The 26,657-nt window shown below is 35.4% G+C and overlaps 2 protein-coding genes across 3 annotated transcripts in view; both read left to right on the plus strand.

Annotated features, from left to right (window-relative positions):
* MAPK15_3 (Mitogen-activated protein kinase 15) overlaps window positions 1-17,739 on the plus strand; it is a 38,234-nt gene extending 20,495 nt beyond the window's left edge. Inside the window, exons 7-16 of one of the 2 annotated variants that reach the window (XM_051217334.1) lie at window positions 127-184; window positions 2,916-3,047; window positions 4,506-4,611; window positions 6,265-6,704; window positions 7,778-8,017; window positions 11,496-11,568; window positions 12,595-13,005; window positions 14,021-14,596; window positions 17,207-17,541; window positions 17,619-17,739. In XM_051217334.1, coding sequence (XP_051064720.1) covers window positions 129-184; window positions 2,916-3,047; window positions 4,506-4,611; window positions 6,265-6,704; window positions 7,778-8,017; window positions 11,496-11,568; window positions 12,595-13,005; window positions 14,021-14,596; window positions 17,207-17,541; window positions 17,619-17,703 — 2,454 coding nt within the window. In that variant the 5' untranslated portion in view covers window positions 127-128 and the 3' untranslated portion in view covers window positions 17,704-17,739. Of the gene's footprint in view, window positions 1-126; window positions 185-2,915; window positions 3,048-4,505; window positions 4,612-6,264; window positions 6,705-7,777; window positions 8,018-11,427; window positions 11,569-12,594; window positions 13,006-14,020; window positions 14,597-17,206 lie in introns of those variants that run through there. The other variant, XM_051217335.1, reaches the window with a different exon arrangement.
* Window positions 17,740-20,077: 2,338 nt separating this feature from the next.
* MS3_00008993 (uncharacterized protein) lies at window positions 20,078-23,964 on the plus strand. Its single transcript, XM_051217336.1, has one exon. It carries the CDS (start codon window positions 20,728-20,730, stop codon window positions 23,776-23,778), a length of 3,051 nt encoding a protein of 1,016 aa, XP_051064722.1. The 5' UTR covers window positions 20,078-20,727; the 3' UTR covers window positions 23,779-23,964.
* Window positions 23,965-26,657: the final 2,693 nt, after the last annotated feature.

The following is a 26,657-nucleotide window of genomic DNA, read 5'->3' on the forward strand; positions in this document are numbered from 1 at the left end:
TGGGTTTCCAATGTTGGTCTCACATCAATCGGTTCATGATCTCAATCAAAGAATTTATATTTAATTTATCTAGTTACAACTTCATTCGTATTCAATAACTATTCACAAACTCTTATCATTTTTTAGACATGGAAAGTATTAGAAGTCCATATAGTATTTCAATTTTGGAAAAAACCCATATCAAGTAAGTGATATATTTTAAAAGTAGTAATTAATATCCGTTGAGTTGTATCAATGAGTGAGTAAAACGATGAATGAGTTATGATTTATGGGCTTGAAACTTTAATCTACTAACAGTTACATGTGTGTTACTTACTTGTTTACTTACTTACTGACTTACTCTTGTTACTCTTCGTGGAACATAAGTCACTGATCATGATTCTTTGACCCATTCTATTCTGAGATCTCTATTACAGAAAAACAATCATTCATATGTATTTACAACATATCTATTAGTAGTATAATGAAACTTTGTGGAAAAGTGTTAACAAAAAGTAACATGTAAAGAGAGCACTGTGAAATCAGTCATCATTTTCACAGTTTTTATTACTAGACCATCGTTTAGCATGAGTAAGTTTATGAAGTAACATTTGTCAGTCAGTAGTCTCAATGAGTTTCTTTAGTTTAGTTATAGTTATTGACCAATTATATTTTGAAAATTTAATTCTGTCTTAATTAGTTATTAGCCTCGTTATGGATGTACTCGTATCGTTGAACATTCTTCATCTTACTACGGTTTCCTATCTATCTATCTATCTATCTATCTATCTATCTATCTATCTATCTATCTATCTATCTATCTACATCAAGTCTGACTGAATATGGGGAAAGTCCACTGGTGAACCCAAGGAACCTCCAAGAAGCTCAGAAAGAGCGGAAGATATTCCATCCAATTATCTTTCGGAAGAATATTCCAGAATCCCTATGTGGAGCTTCCTTATTGGACAAATGTTAATAATCCCCTGTATGCGGATTAGAGGACTTTAATGATGATTTCGTTCTTACTAAAATCTTTAAACATCTGAGAGTTTCGTATCATAATTGACACTATTTGGAATAGCATTCCTTTCACTTATCTTTTGTCTTCTCATTTGATACTTGGGAGTGTTCTAGCTTTCGATGTTGAAGTTATACACGGTATATTAAGAATATAAGCTCTAGATATAACACTAAGATATTTAATTATTTGACAAGAGTAAAATTCCCTTCGCACTGACTGGTTTGTGTTTGACTGGTTATCTTCTGCTCTCCTCTTGACTCGGAAACTCGTCGGACTCTCCCTCTCTCTATTTATATATGTATATATATAAGAGATTAGAAGTTACGATTCGCACATAACTAGGTCTCACTTGGTATAAAACCTAGTAATCTGTTCATAATTAAGCAACGATAGTTTAAGATGTACAAAATGCAATGATATACCATCAACGTTAATCTCTATAGTTGAACACAAAGGCACAAACATATTTTTCATAAGGAAAGGGTGATACGATGAAACAATCTTACATAGGCTAAACGAACGAAGCTGACAGAATTATGCAACAGGTCAAGATTTAGCTTTACTTCTTATGTAAGCAAACATAAGCTGATAGTTAAATTTGTTGCTTAATATTTTTAATGGCATTAATTTGTATATTTACGATTAAGTTGTGTGCATATTCTTCATTCAGTTAACCAATAAACGCTTTCTTCTTAGTTCCTTCTAAGTTTTCTTATCTAAATGACTAGTTTTGGTACTTATATAGGGAGTATATAAAACAGTAGTCGACTGAGACAAAAAACACAACATAACAGGTACACTTACTTACTTTGCTTAACTACGCCTGTTACTCCTAATGGAGCATAGGCCGCTGACCAGCATTCTCCAGCACACTCAGTCCTAGGCCTACTTTTCTAGTTCCATTTAATTCTTGTTCATTTTCCTCATGTCAATCTCCATTTCCCGGCGTAATGTGTTCTTTGGTCTTCCACTCCTCCTCTTTTGGCTTTGAGGATTCCATTTGAGGGCTTGCCTTGTGACGTAGATGGGTGATTTATTCAATGTGTGTCCTATCCACTTCCAGAGTTTCTTCCTGATTTCTTCCTCCTCTGGGATCTGGTTTGTTCTTTCCCACAGTTCGTTGCTGCTAATAGTGTCCGGCAAACGGATCCGAAGTATTTTGCATAGACAACTGTTAATAAACACTTGTATCTTCTGGATGATGGAGAAAGGGTGAGAGTAAGCAAGCTTGCCTGACACCGGTCTTTACTTCGAACGAGTCTGTCAATTGTCCTCCATGCACGATATTTCAATTTCATCCATCATAGGAATTCTGTATGATATTGACTATCTTCTGAGGCGCACCGTAGTATCGAATAACCTTCCATAGTGTTGTTCTGTCCATGCTATCAAATAACAGGTACACTAATACTTAATAATTGAAATGAAAACTTCTAACAACGACAACAACAGAATCAAAATACCATAAATTGAATATTTAACAAATTTACAATTAAAAGATAATTTTTTAGAGAAAATAATTCACTTGAATCTACAGATTGATGTTTAGGACAGCAATTGACGAGTCTTTTATTCAGTTAGATGCATCCTGTACTTATTGTCTTAACATTGTTTTAAGTCACAAGCATTATAAGCAAATATAGATGGTAGATAGCAGTGGGATCCACGACGCGTTTCTTGTCCTATTTGAAACTCATCAGCTGGATGTACCTGTATTCCAGAATTGATGTTCACTCTGGAACTCAAACCCCGTACTGTTCATTTTAAACGTCATCGTATTATCCACTTAGCTACTGTGTCCTGATAGCCACTTGCTTGTGTAATAAGTTAAAGTTTAAATCCTCACAGTTTCAATGTTTTCAATGATTGATATTTTAATCTTTATAAAAATTTTTTGTTCACTTTTCAATTTTAGACGTCGTCCATTAGATCAAATATTAAAAAATGCTAATAAAACTGTAATGGATTTACTTAATCAAATGATTAATTTTAATCCACATAAACGAATTGATGCTTTAACTGCACTTAAACATCCATATGTTCGAAAGTAATTCAATGAATATGATATTCTCCTTTAATTAATAAATAGTTCATTTTAAATTCTCTATGATGATAGTGTGATGTGTACTACTTCTACCGACAGATATAAGTAGTATATATCTGTAATGGAAAGTAGAATGGTAAGGAAGATTTGTAGCTCAGGTGGTTGATTTTGATGGAGTTTTGTTCTCTGAGCTGGATGGTTTGGTCGTCAAACGCCATGATACTTCCTCACTTATATCAATACACGTGGAGAACTGCGGACACTCATTCGATTGGAAAAATGTGAAAATCTTGGACAGAGGAAATTCCAAAAACACCAGAGTTTTTAGAAGCCTGGCACTCAGGTCAATCAGCAATCAACAAACACATTGAAATCGATCCAATTTATCAAACAATCAGGAAAATTATGCACAAATATGGAAACAAAAATCAAACCAATGGGAGACACAACCAAAACAAAGAAGTAAACAATAACAAATTTAAGGTCAATAAGAACCAATCAACATCAAGTTGTACAGAAGAAAGCTGCGAAACGCATATGGAGAAATTTGAACACTTCACATCTATCTGAAGTTTGTGCTGATGATGTCGTTCAGAAGAACGATAAAAGCTCTACGACCAAACCATCCAGCTCAGAGAACAAAACTCCATGGAAAGTAGAATCCTTACGGAGAGAATAAGAAACTGAATAGAGAAAGTAAAGCAGAAAGCAATCAAAAGTAAAAGAACAATGGAGTTTCTAAAGAACAATTCAAGGAAGATAAGCAAATGGTGTATTTAGTGTATTGTTTTCGTATTTTACATATGTATTATGTGATTTCTGAGGATCCACATTGAAGTCAGTCATTAATGTACATTTGATCATTAGTGTGAGATTAGAAAAGTTGTGTAAGTAACTAACCATCACATGATTAACAGTGACTAACCTCAAGATGTAGTACACAAAGTTCTGTTGACATAATGTAGTCAGTAAACTTCAAGTTTCCTAGAACTGAGATAAGAATCGTTGATAAAATCGTTGATAACTAAACTTATGAATGAGAACTAAAGCGTAGACAACCAATTTATTGTTGAATATAAATTATAAAATATCTTCCTAAAATATGAAAACCATACAATAAGTACTTCATTTTCGCATCATTCATCAATCGTCTCTTATAAAATTCCTTTTTCCTACATTCCTGTTCTATTCAATTTGATCTTCTCAACTTTCTGCTACATGGCATCCCATTTTTAATTGGTGTGACATACCGCTTATGTTTATCGACATCAGTAGCATACAACACAAACACAGCTCTTAATGTAAACTATAGACTAATATTGAGTTTGAAGTTTTATGAAAATGATCCATTTCAACTTTTCCTTAGATACTATTTATCTCTTTTAATTACATCATTATCACTATCATTATATAATAATATTATTATTATTATTGTCTTCATTTCTTTTCAATATTGAACAGATTTTTTAATCCAGAAGAAATCATGAGTAAAACACATAATGTGGTTCCACCATTAGATGATAATATTCAATTAACTGTAACTGAATATCGTAATCGTTTATATCAGGTAAAAAGAGATAAAAAAAACACATTAAGAAACATAATGATAGTTTCATATTAGAAAACCTTTTAGTTCAATTGCTTAATTTGAAAGTAACTAAGAAATAAAACAGATTGGATTGATAATAAATGTAAAACACAATGATAGGCAAGAAGGACTCGCTAGGCGGTGTCGTGGATGCGCACTGCTGAGATGTCCTACAATAGGACGAAACTGCTGTACAGTGTTTCCAGGTTTTCCATGATGGTCTAGCTTCAATTGACTCATGATCTCAACTGTTGAAATTACTACAATCTCCACAAAACCCCTTCTGATAATATATTATACATTGATTTCAGTTCTTCAACTGCATGTTTCAATGTGTCCTGATATTTGAACTGGATTCTCGTCTAATCTCTAAGTGTATAGTCAACATTATAATTTCAATGCACTGAATTTATTCAGATTATCTGACAACTATAGCAACTACGGCGTCATTCACACGCTACACACTACTTACAAATGATCTTTTGAGTAGCGTCTACTACAAATCTATATTGATAAATTAAACTCTACTATTGTGATAATCAGTTGAAATATCTTTACAATTTACTATATTGTTTAAGATGAATTCGCACGATCAAATGGCATTTTTTGCCTGAACTTTAAAAGATTTAAAAAGTAAAGGACAGTTTGTGTTAGCATAGCTTATTGATCATACAATTTATTGGCTTTCAACTAGTAAGTTACAGAACGACCTCAAACTTGAATATCGGAATTAGTTATTAATGGAAAAACTACTGGAGGCTTGTGATAAACCGTTAATGTACATGAGACATAGAAATAAGTTAGTTTTTTCCTGTACTCAACCTTATTTTGAAATTATATGAAACAGTACTAATGAGTGTATGTATTTGCATTTCCTAGATGATCGTATTCAAGTTTGAATATAATAGAAGTCCATTAATAAAAACGCTCTTTGAATAGATCCTTCAATTTGTTCAAATTTATTAATTGATTAGATTTTAAATCTTGAAAAGTACGGTGCATGTTTAAGTCCCTTTGGAAATCAGTAGCTGAAAATACTTTTGTTTCAATGATGGTGATATCATTTGGGCTTGAACCCATTTCCCATCACTCTGTTTACTGAAGGTTAAGTATAGGTTAGGCGTTCGCGCGCGAGACTGAAGGTTCTGGGTTCGAATCCCGCGAACGGGATCGTGGATGCGCAATGCTGAGGAGTTTCACAATAAAACGAAACTGCTGTCCAGTGCTTCCAGGTTTTCAATGGTGGTCTAACCTCAAACTGTTTATGATCTCAATCAATACTGAAGAAATATCTATTCGAGTAGACAGTCATTATTCTCATCAGTTTGTTTAACGGTTATAATATTTATGATAAATTATAAGTTTGTGATTTTCCATGATTGTTGCATCTGAGCAATTTAACATTTAAATAATAAGTACCGTGTTCATCGTTCACCGTTGATTTGCACATTCAAACATAATTCAGTTCTGTTGATGAATCCAAAATGGGAATAAACTTACACAGCTCCATGATTCATTGTAAATAGCCACAATAAACTCCATTACCAGTGATTTGATTTCATTTACCTTACTTTATTTTTTAATCAAATTAACGTCTTATTAATTTGCGAAATAAATTAAATAATTACACAGATAATTAACTCAAAGAAACTACGCAGACATAATCGAACTAAGGCGATGGATCAATTACAAAATGCAATTCCGAATACAACACAAACAGAGAAGAGTGATTGTGAACTGACTGTTAGAAATCAAATAGCTATGGATAAAATCACATGTTCCGAACTGAGAAATAATCATTTCGAAGATGGAAAACAGTTAGAACCTAATCAAACACCTTCAACTATGAATGTTAACCATAAATCATTCATTCAACCGGTAAATCGTACCACTCCTGACCAAGAATGTCATAAAAATTCTCATTTAAATGTTTGGAACCCTGAAAATATGAGACCTATATCTGATTTGGCTACATATACAGTTAAATCTAGCTCTTCATTATCTGTGGTCAGACCTTGTTCTCATACAGAATCCATGACGAATGTGAACAATGAAGAATTGTCATGTGTTGGGTAATTTCTTTATTTTTTTAGTCTTGTAAATTGTACTACCTAATTTTTATTTAAGTAGCATAACTTGTACAGCAGAAATCTTGGGAAGTCAATCGATGAATAGTAGTGATAACCACGACTTGCATTTCATCTCACTTGAGATTCATCAAGTAGACAAACGTGAATCCTAGTATTGATCTTCGATTGTGACCAAACTCGTATCATGAATTCCTCTTTTAGCTATGGCCCAACCTCCTTTGAATATGTGACCAAGTGACCGTGTTTAGGTAGCTCACTCAGGACCTACATTCAACTATAGACTGATCAATTGCAGTCCTCAACACCAAACAACAAGAAAGTACAAACACACACATAAATTTCTTGTTACTAATGAAATATGAACAACTTTGCTGGTGAAAAGTTCGTGGTCAAATTGATTTATATAAGAAACACATTGATTTGGACTCCATATTATAGAGTACCCCATAAATACCCTATAAATAATGATATATGATTCCTAGTTGGGTTGTTGAAAATGCCAAAAGTAATTGATCAAACCATAAACGCTGAAACTTATGCGTAATTTTAATCAGTCCTCCACCATGTCAACTTTAATATCCAATGAAATTTGACTTTCCTCTAGTTTATTATTCAAAAATGACTGTAGTTTGTATCAAAATAGTGGTCCTTACCTTATTATACGATAATTAATCTAAAGACTTAGGAAGCCATTATTTTATATACTTAATTTATGGATTGACTGACGCCTACATTACGGAAGGCAATATCCCTTTGAAGAAATGAATTATTAGTGAACAGATTACTTACTTACTTAATTTGGTATGTAGATGAGGTGTCCTTCTTTCTAGTCCATCAGCAATTGTTCTTCCTTCCAGATCCTCCTGAATAGAATGTAGTGTATGTTTGAATTTAGTGCTTCCATTGGTTTAGTAACAGGTTAAGATTGTTTTAAATTATGAGTAACAGCTCACATAACTTTAGATCAAATATTACTTACTTTACTTATGCCTGTTACTCTTCGTGAAGGAGCATAGGCCGCTGACAGACAGTTGTTTTGAGTTCTTCAATTGTAGGAATGAGGCCCTTGCTTTGCCAATCCTCGCCTTTACTTTTGCATCTGAACCTCCTTGTTCATCGATGATGATTCCCAGGTATGTGAAGGATTCTACATCTTCCAGAGTTTTGTCATCAAGTGTGATTGGACTACTATTCTCCGTTTTGAATTTGAGGACCTTGGTTTTCCCCTTGTGTATGTTGAGGCCTACTGATGTAGAGACTGCCGCTACACCGGCTGTCTTTATCTGCATTTTTTCGTGTGTATTGGATACGAGGGCTAGGTCATTAGATCAAATATGGTTGACATCAAATATTTTCTTCATATCAATTTTGTTTTAATACATCAATCGAAATTTATTTACTGATTACATAACACAATTGAACGTCTTTTTTTCATTTTTCAAGTGGGCAAAATTATAATGACTCCTCATGTGAACATGAAAATATCAACAATACACATACAGTAATGGTAAAACCATCTGACATGACAAAGTCGTCATTCAATCAAAAATCTTCTAGTAATCATTTCAACACTTCAATTCTTAATAAAGAATCAAGAATATGCATTTCTACAACTGATTGTTATCATGTCAATGAAGCTGATAATAAAACACTCAGTCATAGTAATGGAAATATATACGAACGATGTAATACACCAAGTAATTTACGTAGTAAACAAGTACGTTTTTCATATCTTTTTTTATTATAATGACAGTTTACTCAAACCTACAACTGTAAAATTTGTTTTACCTGATCACTGTCATCATTCTTATGTAATTTCATATGATACTGTCTAGTTATTCAGTTAAAAGTTATGGTTAGAACAAGTAGGATGTATCTGTATATGAAACACGAACGAAGAAAAACATAAAAAACATAAAAACATTTAGAAAATACTAGAAACTGAAGAAAATGGTGGAATGTGAGGTAAATAGTCAGTCAGTCAGTCATTCAGTCAGTCAGTCAACAACGTAGAACTTCGTACGTACATACATCAGTTCGAGTTGCCATACCAAATTAACACAGAGGTATATCTGCCGATTCAAAACTTAGTGTGGTAGATGTAATAAACACATAGACAGTAATCGGAAAGATTACGGTTTGAAGAGGTTATTCAGGGAGTATAATCTAGTAGAATGAATTTGGAAAGTGAAAGAAAAGGACATGAAGAATATAGAAGATTAATTTTTGGGAGAACACAAATAGTGGATAAGCCTCAGCCATTGCAAACGATTTCGAGCCATGTCATTCAAGGTCTCTAAGCATCGGTTGCTATCGTCTCGCGGATCCCAACTAGGTAGTCTACACCTAACAACATGGCTCAGTCCACTTGTCAGTGACTTCATGGATTTATGACACGTTTTGGTCTGGACGCCCCTAGCTTTCTTCCAACCTACTCCTACATCAGGAAACATCGCACGTCGAGGCAGTCGGTGGTTGAGCATAGGTAACACGTGACCAATTCATCTCAACTGATGAGTTTTCATTATTTCATCAATTGATTTGCCATCCTTACCTAGAACCCGTTTCCTAACAACTGCATTAATTACTCGGTGGTCACAGGATATACGAGGAATGTTTCGAAGATATCGATGGTCGAATACTAGTAGCCTACGAATATCCTCTACTCTTACCGGCCATGTTTCACAGCCATAAAGTAGGACGGAACAAACTGCTACGCAGTAAACCTGTCCCTTCGTTGGTAGACGAACTATTGTAATTTAAACAAAGATAAACAAAACAAACAAACATTAATGCATTGAGAAAATAGTGGAAGCTGAAAAATGGTGGAATATGAGATAAATAAATGGGAAATGACCAAAAAATAAATGGAATCGGTACACTTATTGAACGTTGACAACGTTGAGATGATCTTCAGCCAGATTTGAAATATTTTTGTTTTACTATTCACACGAAATTGCTTCCTGACAGGTTCAGTTTTGATAATCAAATTATTCCTTGATTATTTTCTTGTATTATTTTACAGAAACTAAATGGATCTATTCAAAATAATTTAAATTCTGGAATTAATAAGTCATATAATGATCAATTGGATCCACAAACAATGAATAATGATACAAATAGTATTAATGGTACACATGACACATGCAAGTTGAATGGATCCAGTTCAATTAGTAGAATCAATAATAATAATTCATTCAGAAAATCATTTTCTTCCTTTAATTTACCATCCTCCTCCCCATCATCATCATCATTGTCAACATCCATAATTAAAAATAAATCCGATCAATTGAATACTAATCTGATACAACCTAATGAATCATTGAATCACTCCTATGACAGTTATCAATATCAACAACAGTCAGTAAGCAATTCAACACTGAACTGTAATTCAAATGAACAATGTAATTTAACATGTTTTTTTTTAAATGTTCATGGCTATTACTTATTGTACTGGTGTGGTGTGTACTTGTGAAGGCCCAATTTATTGAGATAAAATCTGTTGACAATTATGATTTACAGTTATTCTAGATATAACTGTTTAGTATTGTCATACTATTTGAGCTTGTTGGTTATTTAAATTGTGGAAATCTCTTTATTACTCTATTCAAGAAGGTATTGATGAATATATCCATAGTGACAATGGAAAATTTGATCCAAGTCAATAATGTTTACTATTAGGTGCCAAATCATTTGTCTATTAATTAAATGGTCATAATTAGAAAAGAAGTTTCTGCGTTTAATCCGTAGCTGTGATATGGTTATTCACTGATGACGAAATATTTATTCAGTGCCAGTTGTCATTTAATATGACTTCAACTGATATCAATCACTAGCGAGACTCTAATTTATGGGCGACCTTTGAACGAATTTTAAGTGACCTTGACAAACATTAGTCAATCAGCAAACAGTCAGTATAGAGTAAAAAGATGTTATACAAAATGAAGGAAATAAAGTGGATACACTTCTTATACGTAGTTCAAAAACTTGTCAAGGTTAGAAAGTGGTTCACAGGTTCTAAAATCGTAATACGTGCAGTAGACGAGATCATCCATATGGGTACAGAATAGTCGGCCTCTGGAGTCATGATAACGTCTTAACAACTCTTTCAACCTCGACCACATAGCTTCAGTATTATTTATCCACACTCCGGTTGTTCAGTGCACAAAATTCAACTTGTGGATAACGACACGATGCACATAACCAAGCCTATGTAGGAGTCTATACGCTCTCCAATCATCCGTATATATTGTAGTACCTGGCTGTAGCTGGTGTGACTGGTGCTTTTATTATCCAGTTCTCAATAGTTATCGTAATTTACCTTAGTTAGGAATTATGTATGGGGTTTTCATCACGAACTGACATCAGTTATAATGCCAGAAATTCAGTTAGCCAAATGGAAGAAAGGCTTTTGCGTTAAAATCCGTGATCTATAATCTTATACCTCATTGATTCCTCCACAAATTATAGTCTTGGCGTTTTATTTGTTATGACCGCTCAATTATCACGTTTTGTACAAAATTCCCTCTGAATCCATTGTACGTTAGCATTAAGCTCTGAAGTTTGCGCCGTAACCTTGAAATGTCAAAAACGCTTCTGATTGGCTCGTCCATAAATTAAAGTCTTACCCAATCACTAGCGAATAATGTTTTCTCTTTTTTTGGAAATAAAATATTTTTTTAATATTCATTTTTCCTCTTTTTATCAATTCTCATAAGTAAACATCAACTGTACCATGAATAACTCATTGGTTGAAATGAAAAAACCGGAAAGTTTCTTAGATAAATCTGATCAACAATTTGAGAATCCGTTTGGAAAAACATTGATCTCAATCAATAATAGACTGGTAAGTTTTAAAGAATTATCACATTTATGAAAAAGTGATTTGAGAATTTTTATATTATACTTAAGATACTTGCTAAGGTGAAACTTAATTTGAAAATGATCTTCGATGCAGATCGATATCTTCTAAAGAACATTGAAAATTAAAGGGCATTGAATAACTGTTTTCTCCCAGTGTATAACTTGTCAATAGTCCATTGGCACTAACTAACCTAGAGTTGAATATCAGATTTCTTGATCAATGTGTGTATACTTCTAAACATTAATTAAAAATCAAATGATCTCTACAAGCTTAAGTACATTGTTCAGTGGTTTTGTAAGTGAACCACTTCTTCTTTGATCCTGATATGGTCTATTTCCATCAGTCATGACTGCATACTAACGATTTAGGAATTTACCCCAGAGTTTGTCACCAGTAGTTATACGATTTTAGTTTGACTGAGAGATGAGTGGAGTGAAGATTATTAAGTTCTAATTCAGGTCTGTCACTTGTAGTTATAGATTAGTGTCTTAGGTTATATTTGTGGTAGGGTGTGTTGTAACTGTTAATTTAACATATTTTTCACTCTTAGCGGTATACTACGCTAATACAATAATATCATAATAAGGTTGGTCTATGTGAATGCCTAATTGAAATGCTATACATAAAGTAGGTTATATTATATGAGATACGTAATTTACGATTAAGAATAGAGAACCACAGTAATTCTAGACAATACTTTATCACACACAATTACAAGCAGTCTACATTTAGTGGGTCCAGAGTTCAAATCAATACGAGGAAAGGAAATTACATTTTCAGTCAGTAATTTTTATCTTTTTTTATTTACATTCTGGGACTAGTCACATTTACTTTCTATATCACACATCAGGTTGTGGATGCATACTTCCGAAAAGTTCTGTTATGAGATGAAACAGATCTCTATTAATTTCTGATTTTTGATAATTAGCTAATTAAGATCAGTTACTGGTGGAAACCATAATGCTATCATCCTAATTTTTTGTACATTTCTTTCCATGTTTTATTTAGAATCATTTACTCAAAACTAATTATCCATCTTCATCAACAGTGATAACATCATCATTAACATCGTCATCATCATTATCATCATCATCAGACTGGCCAAAATGTCAAAGTCCTACACCGATTAAATCAAAATCATCATCATCATCAACAACAACAACAACAATGTCATCATCACATAAATGGTTGAATGCAAATGATAACATTGAACAGAATAAATCGAAGTTTGTTACCATGAATAAAAGTCATAAATATAATTTTAGTAAATCAACAAATAATTTATTAAATCATTCAAATACCTTGAATAATAGTAGTTCATTAAGCAGTGGACAATTAACACCATGTCAAATTCAGACAACAACTAATTTAAATGAAGAACGAAATTATAAAAGTATATCTGAGAATAAGATTAATGAGGTATATATCTATGTAGATTGTATGTAGATTATAATAATGTGAATTTTGACTGAAATATAAATCTCGCGACGAGTGATCATGGATCCTCACTGCTGAGGAATCCAACAATAGGACGAAACATCCGTTCAATGCTTCCAGGTTTTTCATGGTGGTCTAGCTTCAATTGACACATGGATTCAACTATCGAATCATTTAAATCTCCACAAAACTCTTTTCTGATAATAACACTTCGTTATCAACTAGACATAATAGGTCAGTAAACACTATGTGCCTTTGATACATTCAGGTGTGTTAAGAGAAACGATATTATGGTTGTTATTAAAGAATATTGAGTTTGAAATTGAATATCATAGATTGACTTTTTTCAAAAAACTAGCAAAACTAGTAATCACTGTCTAACTGTTTCGTTCCAATGTAGGACTCCTTAGTATTGCATATCCATCAGCAAACAAAGCGATCTCATTCAGGATTTTGAGACCTAGGCAATAAAACAGGATGACTACTAAATAAATAAATATACGAAACAATCAGTTGAACGCAAGTTATAAAAATATGTATATTGGTAGGTGCATTAGTCTAACTGTATCATTGTATAATTGAGGTGAACTCTAGGAACTCTAGGGAAAGTGATACTGAATATGCTTCCTACGTACACAGAGACTCTAATTCTTCTACTTTTTATGGATATTGGTTTATCCATTCAATGAAATTTGAACTTTGCCACTTTTGAACGATGATAATTATAATAATAATAAATAGTTGAATTCATGTGTCGATTTAAGCTAGACCACTGGTGAAAACCTGGAATCACTAGATGGCCGTTTCGCTTTAGTATAGGATTCCTCAGAAGTGAGCATCCATAATATCGTGTTCGGAACTCAAACCTAGGATTTTCGGTCTTAACTTCTAGACTACTCAGTCAGAAGGTATTCAGCAGTGTTAATGTTTAACATAAAATGCTATGTACACTATATTGCAGTCTTTTGTGATGAACTGTCTTAATTCCTTTTTCCAGTTGGATATGCAAAATCGACGATTTGCCTCAGCTCCTTTATTACCTGCACCTTTATTAACTGGAAATATCATACGAAATCGACCAGTCATTAACATCACAAGTACTACGACTACTACAACTACTACCAAATCTACTGGTGATATATTCAGTTCAACTAAACTTAATTCTAAATCATATTTAATTAGTTCAAATACTGGTTCATCATCAGTTGTTCGATTACATTCATCTAGTGAATTAAATAATTTATTTCAAGACTATAGGCTACGTAGAACATCTAAGAGTACTTCGATAGATGAATCAATATCCCCTGGTTGTGTTTCATCTAATGATATCCATACTAATAATCAACGGCATACGAATATCAATAATCATCATACTACTAGTTTGGCACAGTTTTATCATCCAAGTCATTTACGAAATGACAGTATGCAACCGAATCTCAATGGAATTCATGATCAGCACAGTGATTTGAGGAAATCATCTGTAAAATATATGTCGACAGCCTCAAACATATTAGACACTGCCACAGAGGCTTCAAAGAATTCAAAGATACAGTTAAGCACAAGTGATAGTCAAGTGAGTGAATTTAAGTATTAATTACATTCTAAAACTTATCATCACTTACATGAGTTCGTCTGACTTTTATTTGATATTAATTGTGTCATTTTAGACCGTATTCGATATAATTAACTTAATTATGTGGCTCCTCTAATAATCTCAATCTGGAAGAGTTAAACCGGAATGGTACAAACGATGAATCGATGCAATCTTAAGTTAAAGATCCACTATCTAATAAGTCTTTATCCTGACTCACCCTGATACGGTATTGTGACGGTACTATTTATTTTGATATATCAAGACATTATCCCTTATTAGGCTAATTTTATATTTAAAAAGAACATATCCGACGGTCAGAATGTATCGAGATTATGATCAAGCTGTTGGTTGTTTTTCGTCTTCCTCACTGTCTGTCAAGTGGACAACTACCTATCATGATTTTGACTCGTTAGTTATTTTCATTCTTCTATCCTTCTTTATCCCCCTGATTATTCGTAATCTCATTGGATAATTGAGGCCTCGGACCACTTTATGATGCCATCTTTCCTATTCTTCTGTAGACACATATTTTATCATACAACTGTGCATATAGATGCACAGCTTAAGTAAATAATTTTGTCGAAAGTAAAATTTTCTCCACTGAATTCTCTTCATTGCTGTCCAATTACACAATGAGTTACTTCAAATCTTGATTACTTCAGTTTGTATCTATAACGTAGTAGTGATGGTTTGTAATTTCTCGTTGTTGAGATTCACGAACAAAACTAAATAACTACTGTTACCAGATATAGATCTTAAGCGAATGAACTTGATGCAGCTTCATGTCACCATTCTTAGTATATTTTATGTGTATCTAGTAGTGGAATTCATGACTGGGATTCCACCATAGCTAGGACTCGTCAAATTGATGTGTCTGCATCATATTGTTAATATTCACACTAGAACGTGAACCTGATACTTTTCCCTCAAATGTTTATGAGTTATCTACTTAATTAAGGATTCCGGATAGCCACTTAATTTCTCAATATGTACACAGTTATTTCTAACGGTTCATAATTTCTCATAGTTAAAGTTCAGGACTGTCATCAATCGGACCATATCCTATGTATCTATAAGGTTGTGGAATAAAATATAACCAGTGACCAGTAAAATTTGTCATTCCTTGTGGTTGATGTTTAAATACAATAAAAACATTCATTTTCTGTTAGTCAATGCATTTCATGGAAGAAGGATTGTACTATATCACAACTTTATACAAGAAAGTATCTACGACCAAGTATATTTCAACGCTGAAAACCATTTAAGTAGTATTGCTGAATCATTTATCGCTTGTCTACTTTTGAAAATAAAATTTTAATGATATAAAATATGACCAAATGTTAATGTTTAATAATTAACATCTATTTATTAGTGCAAGTGAGTCAAGTAACAACGATATTTCGAAACTTACCCCCTCCCTCACCCCCATTTTATTTCTGATTAAACCACGCAAGTGTTTGTTTCATACACATAGTTCCCTTTATTATCTTGAAGGGAGCAAGAACAAAGATTGGTGCAGAATAATATGAATTTATTTTATTTCGTTCGGTTCTCATCAGCTACTTACAAGGTAGAATATATAAAATTCAACATTACTACAGATATTGACATACTTATACACAAGAGGGTGATTACTTACTTACTTACGCCTGTTACTCTTAATCGAGCATAGGCCACCGACCAGCATTATCCAGCCTACTCTGTCCTACAACAGGGTGATTTTGGCTGAATGTATGTATCATGGTGTGGCGAAGATCTCAAAAGAGTTAATGAAATCATAAAATTTTTGTCTCGAATAGATTAAGTTTTCGATGGAAAGTTCCGGAACATTGAAATAGTGATTAGAACTTATGAAAATACATTAATGGTAATAAAAAAAATATGAATTGAAATCAATCAGTTATGTATGACGCTAGTTAAACTTCAGAAACAGTTGGAATAATGATGCAATAAATAAATAAATAGAAATAAATGAATGAAAACAGGAGGTTATTGTTACCCTGGTAACAATAACCGCTTCGCTACATCATGATTATTTATTCATCCTTAATCACCCTCTTATTTATAAGTATGTCAATATCTGTAATGATGTTGTAAGCAGCTGATGAGAACCTAACAAAATAAAATGAATCCATTTATTATTCTGCATCAATCTTTGTTCTTCCTCTCTTTAAGTGTTTGTTAATGTTGTGGATGCGCAGGAATAGACCAATAATTATCATGTTAAGTCCAATGGTGTCCTTGGACTTTAAATGGAATTTCCTATTGGTCGATATCTGTTCACTTGTACAAAATGTTGTTTCTATTTTTATGGTACGCTGTGGTATGCTTAACTGGTATATAAACAAAGTATGTTTGAAATATAGTGATTCATATCTCAGAGGTTGTGACTTGTCTTCTGGACTCAACTAACTGGGCTAGACAGGGAAGTGGGACCAATCGAGACTCTAGGCCGTCCGTACGTGTTTGCGTGTCATTGTAATCGATCGATAACACAGGGTAGAAATCTACATCAATTTTTAAAGTCATAACAGTTAATGATTTGTTTAATACATAATCTTGTAATGTTGTCATCTGTTTATTCATTAGGTAAATCACGTAATTCGAACCAAATTTCTATCCAATGGAATATCCAACAATACTAGTAATCATCAAAAATCATATCGTACACTTTTACCATCGGCTAATTTAGGACTTCAATTCAATACCATATCGGATAGAACAAAATGTTCCCATTTAAAACAATCCCATATAAATATCAACTCAACGTTGAATGATACAAATAAATTGAATCATGAAACATTGCCAACAAACACAAAATATACACCATTGATAAATCATAATCGACAACGTTTAATACCACAACATGTATTGTCACGTTTAAAATCATTGAAAGAAATGAACAATAGTGAAAATCATTACATGTAAGGTGGTAACAATAAACATCCACCATAACTGATACCTTTGTGTGATGATAACTGTTCAATATTATTACAACTAGAAATGTGAATGATCATGATCATTCTCTCTTTTTTATTGTACACTATGAAAATATAGAATATGATCATGATGAACACTTCTATTAGTTGTACTTGATCAGAACACATTTACTCATAGATTCGATTGATTCAATATGAAGTGTGTGTGTGTGTGTTTTTTGTTAGAAAAATAAATGAAAGATTCTATTACATTCTATTGGAATCCATTGAAATATATAGTCACATTGATTTCATTGATGTTACAGAGAAAAATCTAGAAATAAATCAAAATGAATGATGATTAAGCATCATACTATTGATGGTATTGCTAAGTATGGTGTTTCAAAGACACCCTATTGATATGACTGTATGGAAACATGTTTATTTTCTGTCATAAGAGAATTCACAATTATTTAGCTGCTTATTAATGTTTATTGTAAATATTATTCAGCTTTTATGTGGTTTCTATTTATCTTTATTCTAAGGAAGCATGTTTTACAGTTGGTTCTCTGTTATTGTACTGTGAAACCCTTAAATATTGAATTGAACTTGTTTGTATGATTATGGTAATAAACAATATGTTTTTAGGTTTATGATTAAATTCAATAAATTCCTATTTGATGGTCAAATCTATTTGGTCTTTTCATTTGTTTGGATTGGAGTCGTAAATCTAACAATTGTTCGTATATCAGTGTACAACACTCCTCATGAAGTAATCGGATCACAATCAGATCAGTGGATAGCCCAAAGTTAACTCCTTAAATTCATTGAGAGATTTGGAAATGTTAAGTTAGTTACATATCGTCCTAATTGAAGTAAGCAAACAAGACAAGATTTTTGATGGAGGGTACCTAAGACCTGAAAGTTTGGACAACATTGACAGATTGCTCATTTTTCTTAAACTGTATCTAATGAAATGACCTTGAGTTGACATCTGAATACAGTGTAGAAGGTAAGAAGCTCCCATTAAACAAGCTATTGTCAATTGCAGTACGATGTTTTACAAACATCTCAAAATACATCAGAAAAGTCTTCCAAAAGTGACATTCATTTTCCTTATAGTCAGTAGCTTCTATTTAGGAGGTGAGCACAAGTTTTACTGAACTGGAATTTATGTACATTTCGACTTCATTCGTGCTGATCATATTCAACGATGATATGTAAAAGTTAAAAAAAGTGAAGAAACTGAGAAAAAACTTAATTCTCAGTGTTCATGGTATCGTTCATGTGCAAAGCACTTGATATTCAAGCTAATGTGAGTTAAGCTATAAATTATCAAGGGAAACTTGATGTTTGTCTCATCAATACCCAGATGCTGATCAACAAAACATAGCTACTTTATGCTACTATTCCGAGAACACAAATAGAGATAATCGAATGTATTCGATCACAAATAACAAAATCTCGTACTATAATCTGATAACCATACAGTGAATAATCCATTCGCTAAATGTTCATTATTTGTTTCAGACCTCATTGTTCCTGCACTTCCACATCAATTGCTTTCTGTTCTTGCTTTTTCCGCCTCGATCTTATCAAAATTCTGCTGCCAGGCATTTCATTACTCATAAGCGTTTTATGTTACTTATTTCGACATAAGTAGCACACACCACAAAATCTTTAGTTACACGATTATATTAATACACCATTTTGAATAATGGCTAACAAAACAGTCTAAAAAGGATAAGTTTAATGTTCAGAGGGATTTGTCAGTATTGATGTTCACATCTTCACCTTGAACTCAGCATCTGTAACCTTAAACATTAAATTCTACTAACTAATGAACCACTGATCCACAATAACTAACTACTTATTCAATGTTTGCATGAAGAATTATGATGTCTAAATAACAATTCACGGCATCATCGTATGGGTGGTCTGCTTCCGGTGATCCACAACTTCGAGACATCAGTGGGTCAATCCACAACTTTAGGATCTAAAGATTTCAAGTTCCTGAATGAAATAATAAACTCTATACTGCCAATCAACCATACGATATATTGGGGGTCAGATCACGGGCCACTAAATGTTATGTAGAGGAGTGACCAAGTTACAATTAAATCGATTGGACTTGATCAATTGTATTATGAACTGAACGAACATGACATTTGTCACTACTCAGTAATTAAACAGTTATTCACATGACTTATTGACTGAATCATCCGTTGACTTCTTGTTACATCTGTCTTGTTAATAAATGCTTTGCTCTTATAGTTTTGGTCAAACAATCTACGAAGAAACACTTCGAGACCCAGTCATATAAGAAGTTAAGATGTTGGAAGTTGACTCTGATATCAGAACCCACAAATCTGCTCAAAGACAAAGTGTTAGCGGAATATGGATTGGATTAAAGTATGTTCTGTGTACGATTGTGTTGTGGCACTCTGACTTACTATTTTCTAATGAATCAACGCCAGAGGACACTTAGAGAACACTCTTGAATCTTCTTATATAAAAAATCATACATCTACCCCCTGAATGCCCTGGTACGGCCGAGAGTGGGGAGAGTCCGCTCTCCCTCTCGAAATACTCTCACACGGCCACGCGTATATAGCCTCTGCCAGGGAAGTCCTACTCATTGCCTTCTCGTGGCGGGGGTGTTGTTTACGAAAATGAGAGGACGAAAAGCGAATGTCCGGCGCTTTAACCGGATTCCAAACCAATGGTGCACATGGGCTCCAGTATCCTGCGGGAACGAATGGCGTATGAACCAATCGTTGGTCACCGGCTACCATGGGACTGCATCTCCTTACGATGCTCCACTGCCTTGTGGGTTAGACCTTTAGGTCAAAGGCTCGGGGAGTGGCCCCCTAAGATAACCACCTGCTTCGGTTTGGGCACCCGGGCAGTATCACAGCCCACACACAAATGATGAACTGTTTATGTCTATGGAAACTACTTTTGTCGCTTTGAAAAACAATCAATTGATTCAAATTATGATCACTACAATTATTGTCATTATTAATACTAATATTATTATTACTACTATTATTGTCATTATTGTTATTATTATCATTATTATTATTATTTTCCACATTATTCACCTTCTTTTATACTTATACAGCGGCTCGTCTTTGGTGGAATTCCGACTGTATCTAAACGTTCTCGAGTCACTGTCCGGTTGAAAATTGTATGTTACCACCGAATACGAGGACTGAAGCAGATTTTCTGAAACCACGTGCACCATTCAAACTGGCTGCCTTCAACGTTCGCACATTTATGCAGGTCGGACAACAGATAGGGCTGGCTATGTCTTTGGAAAGTCTTAATATCGACGTGTGTTGTCTATCCGAGACCCGTATTCAAGACTCTGGCGAAGTACTACAAATTCGATCTCCATCTGTCGCTTCGAAAAGCTTGTTTTACGTGCGCTTATCCGGGGACCCTGTGGCATCTTCGTCTGGTTTTGCTGGCGTTGGTGTCGCACTAAGCGCTAGAGCTGAGGCAGCACTAGTCGATTGGATCCCCATTAACAGTCGGTTATGTGCTGTTAGATTAGAAAGTTCCATCAAAGTGAGAAGAAATCGGCGTGAGAAACGATGTCTTTTCGTCATCTCCGCCTATGCCCCGACAGATTGCAGCCCGGATGCAATCAAGGATGAGTTTTACCACCAGTTATCAGTTCTTCTCCAGAAAGTGCGTTCGACAGATATTGTAGTACTAGCCGGAGACTTGAATGCTCAGGTCGGGCGTCTAGGCACAGAAGAGAGTCGTTTAGGTGGCCGATGGGGACTCTTTGGTCGCAGGTCAGATAACGGGGACCGTCTACTGCAACTTTGCACAGACCACAACCTGTTTCTGCCTAGCACTAACTTTCGGCACAGTCATCGCCGATGTGCCACCTGGCGTCCTCCCTCTGCATCTCAAGCCTGGACTCAGATTGATCACATCGCGATCAGCTACCGCTGGCGTGGTTGTGTACAAGACTGCCGCTCCTTTTGGAGTACCTATCTGGACTCTGACCATGCCTTGGTCTGCGCCAATCTTGCCTTACTTTTCAGTGGACAACGAAGTGAACGCCATCAACGGATTGATGTTAGCAAGCTGGTTGCAACTTCTGTTGCAAGTAAGTATCGAACCGAGCTAGCCTCTAGGCTAGCTACCACTCCACCGAAAAGTATAGATGAGCATTGGTTGCAATTGCATGACGCCATGAAAATGGCGGGAACAGTCAGTTGTGGGTTTGCGAAACGTCCCGCTTTTAAGCACTGGGTTTCTTCTGGTTCCTTACAACTCATTGAAGCCCGTCGGTCTACTCCGGGTAACCGTGAGTTTGGCCATAAACGAAGGATTTTACGTAAGGAAATCGGGCAAAGCTTGGGAAAGGACCGAGAAGCCTGGTGGTCGATGCGTGCTAATGAGCTGGAAGCAGCAGCTGCATCTGGTAACTACTGGAAGCTCCTCCAACTCATCCGAGCCACTGGCAGCAAGAAGTCTGGTGTGAGTGAAACAATCTGCGAGGATGATGGGATGCCAATCACTAACATCCATCGACGTCTTGGACGATGGGCAGAATTTTTCGAAGGGCAGTTCAACTGGCCTGCTGCTCCGGCAACATCGGTCAGACTGTCCTGCCCTCCATGGCCGGTGACGACTGATCCACCAAATGAGGAGGAAGTCCGCAAGGAACTCCAACTCTTGAAGCGTTACAAATCACCTGGCCCAGATGACTTACCTCCGGCTCTTTTTAAAGATGGTGGTGACTTTTTGACTAAGGAATTGACGACGTTGTTTACAAAGGTTTGGGAACTAGAGAGTGTACCAACGTCATGGAATGAGTCGATAGTTGTCCCTATCTTTAAAAAGGGTTCACGTCGTTCTTGTAACAACTATCGGGGGATAAGTTTACTTCCGATTGCGTCCAAGCTATTGGCTTCCGTCATTCTTCGTAGGTTGTTCAAAACCCGAGAAAGATTGACTCGCGAGGAGCAGGCTGGGTTTCGTTCTGGTCGAGGATGTATTGATCATATCTCCACCCTCCGCCAAATGTTAGAACACCGCCATACTTTTCAAAGGCCAACAATCGTAGTGTTTCTTGACATCAGGGCTGCCTTCGATTCGTTGGATAGGACTGTTCTCTGGGATTGTCTATTGAAGAAGGGTGTGCCTGAGAAGTTTATTAACATCCTAAAAGCCCTGTATAAAAACACCTCAGGCAGAGTGAGGGCATACAACCACCTCTCTCCATTGTTCCATTCGAGCAGTGGGGTTAGGCAGGGTTGCCCAATCTCACCATTCCTCTTCAACTTTGCCATCGATGACATTCTGGAAACAGCTCTGATGAATGTAAGTAATGGTGGTGTGGATCTGTTGCCTGGAGAAAGACTTCTCGACCTTGAGTATGCGGACGATATTGTCTTACTGTGCGATAATCCCCAAGACATACTATCCGCACTTAATCAGTTGGCAATCAGTGTCCGTAGGTATGGTATGTGCTTTGCACCTTCGAAGTGCAAAGTACTTCTACAAGACTGGCAGGATTCTAATCCTGTACTCACCCTGGATGGTGAGCAGATAGACGTAGTTGAGAAGTTCGTGTATCTGGGTAGCTGCATAAGTGCTGGTGGGGGTGTGAGTGATGAGATCAATGCACGAATAGTGAAAGCCAGAGCGGCTTATGCCAATCTGGGCCACCTTTGGCGCCTTCGTGATGTTAGTCTGGCTGTAAAAGGCCGGATCTACAACGCGTCGATGAGAGCAGTTTTGCTCTATGCTTGTGAAACCTGGCCTCTCCGAGTTGAGGACGTTAGACGACTCTCTGTGTTCGATCATCGCTGTCTCCGAAGGATTGCTGACATTCAGTGGCAACACCATGTCAGTAATGCAGAGGTTCGGCATCGTGTGTTCGGGCACAGAGATGATAACTCAATTGGTGTCACCATCTTGAAACACCGACTTCGGTGGCTTGGACATGTTCTCCGAATGTCGTCCCAGAGAATTCCACGTCGTGCATTATTTGCCGACTCTGGGACTGGTTGGAAGAAGCGGAGAGGTGGTCAGTGCATGACATGGTGTCGTGGCATGAAAGAAAGCTGCAAAGGACTGGCTTGTGTTGGTCCTTCACGACTCCCTGGCTGGGGTCCGAGAGATGGTGCTACACAGTGGCTAGAGACGTTATCAGATATGGCTCAGAATAGAAGCCAGTGGCGATCCTGCTGTAACCTTCTTTTACTTTCTTCATAAAAAGTGGTTGTGTCTCCTTTACTTGAAAGATTTCTTCTGATTGTACCTCTTCGTCATTACTCTCTTTTTCTTTTGCGTTCCTTAGTTTTTTTTTTCTCTTCGAATTCCCATTGTTTTGTCTGGCGCATATATATTGGCGCTCTCTTGTACCAATATTTATGTGTTCAAATAAATAAATAAATAAATAAATAAATAAATAAATAAATAAATAAATAGAGAACACTCTTGAATCTTCTTATATAAAAAATCATACATCTACCAACGTTTTTCTTATGGTGGCTCCTATTTCTATCGGAGCTTGTTATTTAGAATACAGTTACGTTTCTGTTAAACCGTGTTGTGATTTAGGGACTTGTTGAGTGAAGTAGTGTTCAAGTATACTGAGCATCAAGTGTAGCTGGATCATAATAAAAGAATTTATAACAGTATGCTAGAATAGATTTTCATACTAGGACGAATTAACTTGTTAGTTTCTAATGGTTTAAGAACTAAAATTGGTTGCTGAAATAACTTGTAAAATCCACCAATATAATCAAACCCTGCACGTCAATAATATCCTTTATTCTGGTTTTCGACGTTATCTCAGTTATTGTCTTATCACACCTCCCACCAAACAGAAATTTCGGTGAATTATTATGTGAAAGGTGATGTTGAGACATCTCATACAGCAACTAATCACACATTATTATTATCTATCAAAGTGAAAATATTCACTCAAGATCTTATCAGCCTATAGATGCTTAAGAAAATGGATAACAGCAAATAAATTCTTTTAGTAAGCAATACGAGGACGTTTGTAGTGTCAGTTATTATTTTAAGCCCATATACTTTGTTCTAGTATTCGGACAAATCAATCCATTCATTCTACTTGGGTCATATGTTGACCTTGTTATTTATTTGCTTATCAATCTAGACTGTTTTTATATGAGCGTATATGTGTGTGCCCTTCTTATCCTATTAATCACATGTCTGTAGCTTATTTTTGTATGACTATAAATATTGAGTAATGCTTGACTAAAAGGGAGTTGGCTTCCCAGCCATCCTCCCTGTGTGTCATTTTGCTCTGCTCTGTTTCATTACCTTCATATACGATATATATGTATTCTCAAGTCAATTCTCGTTATTCCACTTATTTAATTCCGTTATTGACTAACGCGATTTAAGTCGACGATTATATACGGGAATAGGCGATAACAGTCATTCGTACGATCTTGAAGTCAGATCCATGGGCCACTAAACGTTTTGCGGATGCAGCTTACGAAGGACTTGTCCCTCTTCTTCTACTACGTTTACTCTTTGCTGCCCTACAAAAAGGAAAACGGACTCACGTTAGTAACGTCGCATGATATAGTTCCAAGTAAGCAAATCCATAACTTGCACCTTATCCATCTGTCCTTGAAACTGCAGAATTCTAATGTCCAATAAACTTGTAGCGAGTTCGTGTTAACTAGCTGATTGATTTGTACTCGTTTTGTATCGTCCAACGCTGGCGGTCTACCTTTTTGACTGCAATGATTATAGTAAACGGGATAGTTAATTGAGACATATTATGTACTGTATATAAGCGCACGTATTTCATCATAATGAATTTACAAAAACCAAGAAATATCATACAACGAAGTGGGAAAATGGTTTGCTTGAATATAAAATGTTGTGAAAATGTGAGACTAGAATGTAGCTTAGTGGTAGCTAGTACTATTTCAAACTCATATAGTCTATTTTAGCTTCTGGAGAGACCAATTTATTAATTCTTCTTCTCAAGCCACGTTCTGAACTTGTTGATCATCCGCTTATTAACTCTGTCTATTTTTATATGATCTGGTGTGTTTTAATTATGTACCTTATTCATTAAGCGTCCGTTACATATTTTTGGTCTGACTACAAATATTGAGTCACGCGTGGACATATAGAATTGGCTAACTCTCCTTCCCCACTGTGCATCACTGCGTTCCGATTCGCTTCTCTTTCTGCACTTCGTTTCTCCGATCGTCTGTTCACATAAACAAGTCAATAAAATATGCGTATTCAAAGTTCACTTTCGTATTTGACTTATTTTCTTTCGTTGTTCTCAAACTCAAGTTAATTCGGCAGAAATATACAAGAGTTGACAACGTGTATATTTCGATAACAATCAGCAGAAGATTTATCTGGAGTCAGATATAGAGCCACTAACTCAGACTGTGATACTACTGTAGCGTGGAGTCGAGTCACGGTTGACTATGAACACCACTACAAGAAGAGTGCCTACCAGAAAATCAGAAGGCAGATGAAGGTTGTAACAAGGTTTATTCGTTGACGATCTCGTAGTATCGAAAGTATACCGAGATCGTGCCAAAGAAAATACAAGCGGAATCAATGAGAAAACGTGCGAGCGTACAAGGCCACAGTCGACGGAAGAATTATGGAGGGGTAATGGGTGTCTTTAGTACAATTAAACAAACAAGAACAGTGAAACAATCACTGGTAAAATTGGTTAAAGTAATAATTGTTTCCATTAAACCAATCACGCTCTCTTGCTAAAAGCAGGTCACCACACCACTTCGATGAAGAACCTTCCACACTCACTGCTTCCGACAGACGAATTCAGCGTAGCCTAATCAGTCGACTTACGACGCAGTTTTTCACCGTACGAGTTAATTTTGAAAATTCAACGTAATTGTTTACAATTTAGATTGCCATTGTGTATTACAGTCACAGTTAGCATCAAATATACTTTTCTATCTCCAGCATAACTGTGTTCTTTAGAAACACTAAACGGCATACTGCTGATTGTTACGATACGACGAGCCAGTGTAGACAATGATGCGACTTCCACATAAGATCTCATAGATAAGGTGGTCACATCATGGCAAATCTACAATTCTAAGATAGTGTCCGTC

Source organism: Schistosoma haematobium, chromosome 5 (genome assembly GCF_000699445.3).
Source record: "Schistosoma haematobium chromosome 5, whole genome shotgun sequence".
Taxonomy (NCBI): Eukaryota; Metazoa; Platyhelminthes; class Trematoda; order Strigeidida; family Schistosomatidae; genus Schistosoma; species Schistosoma haematobium.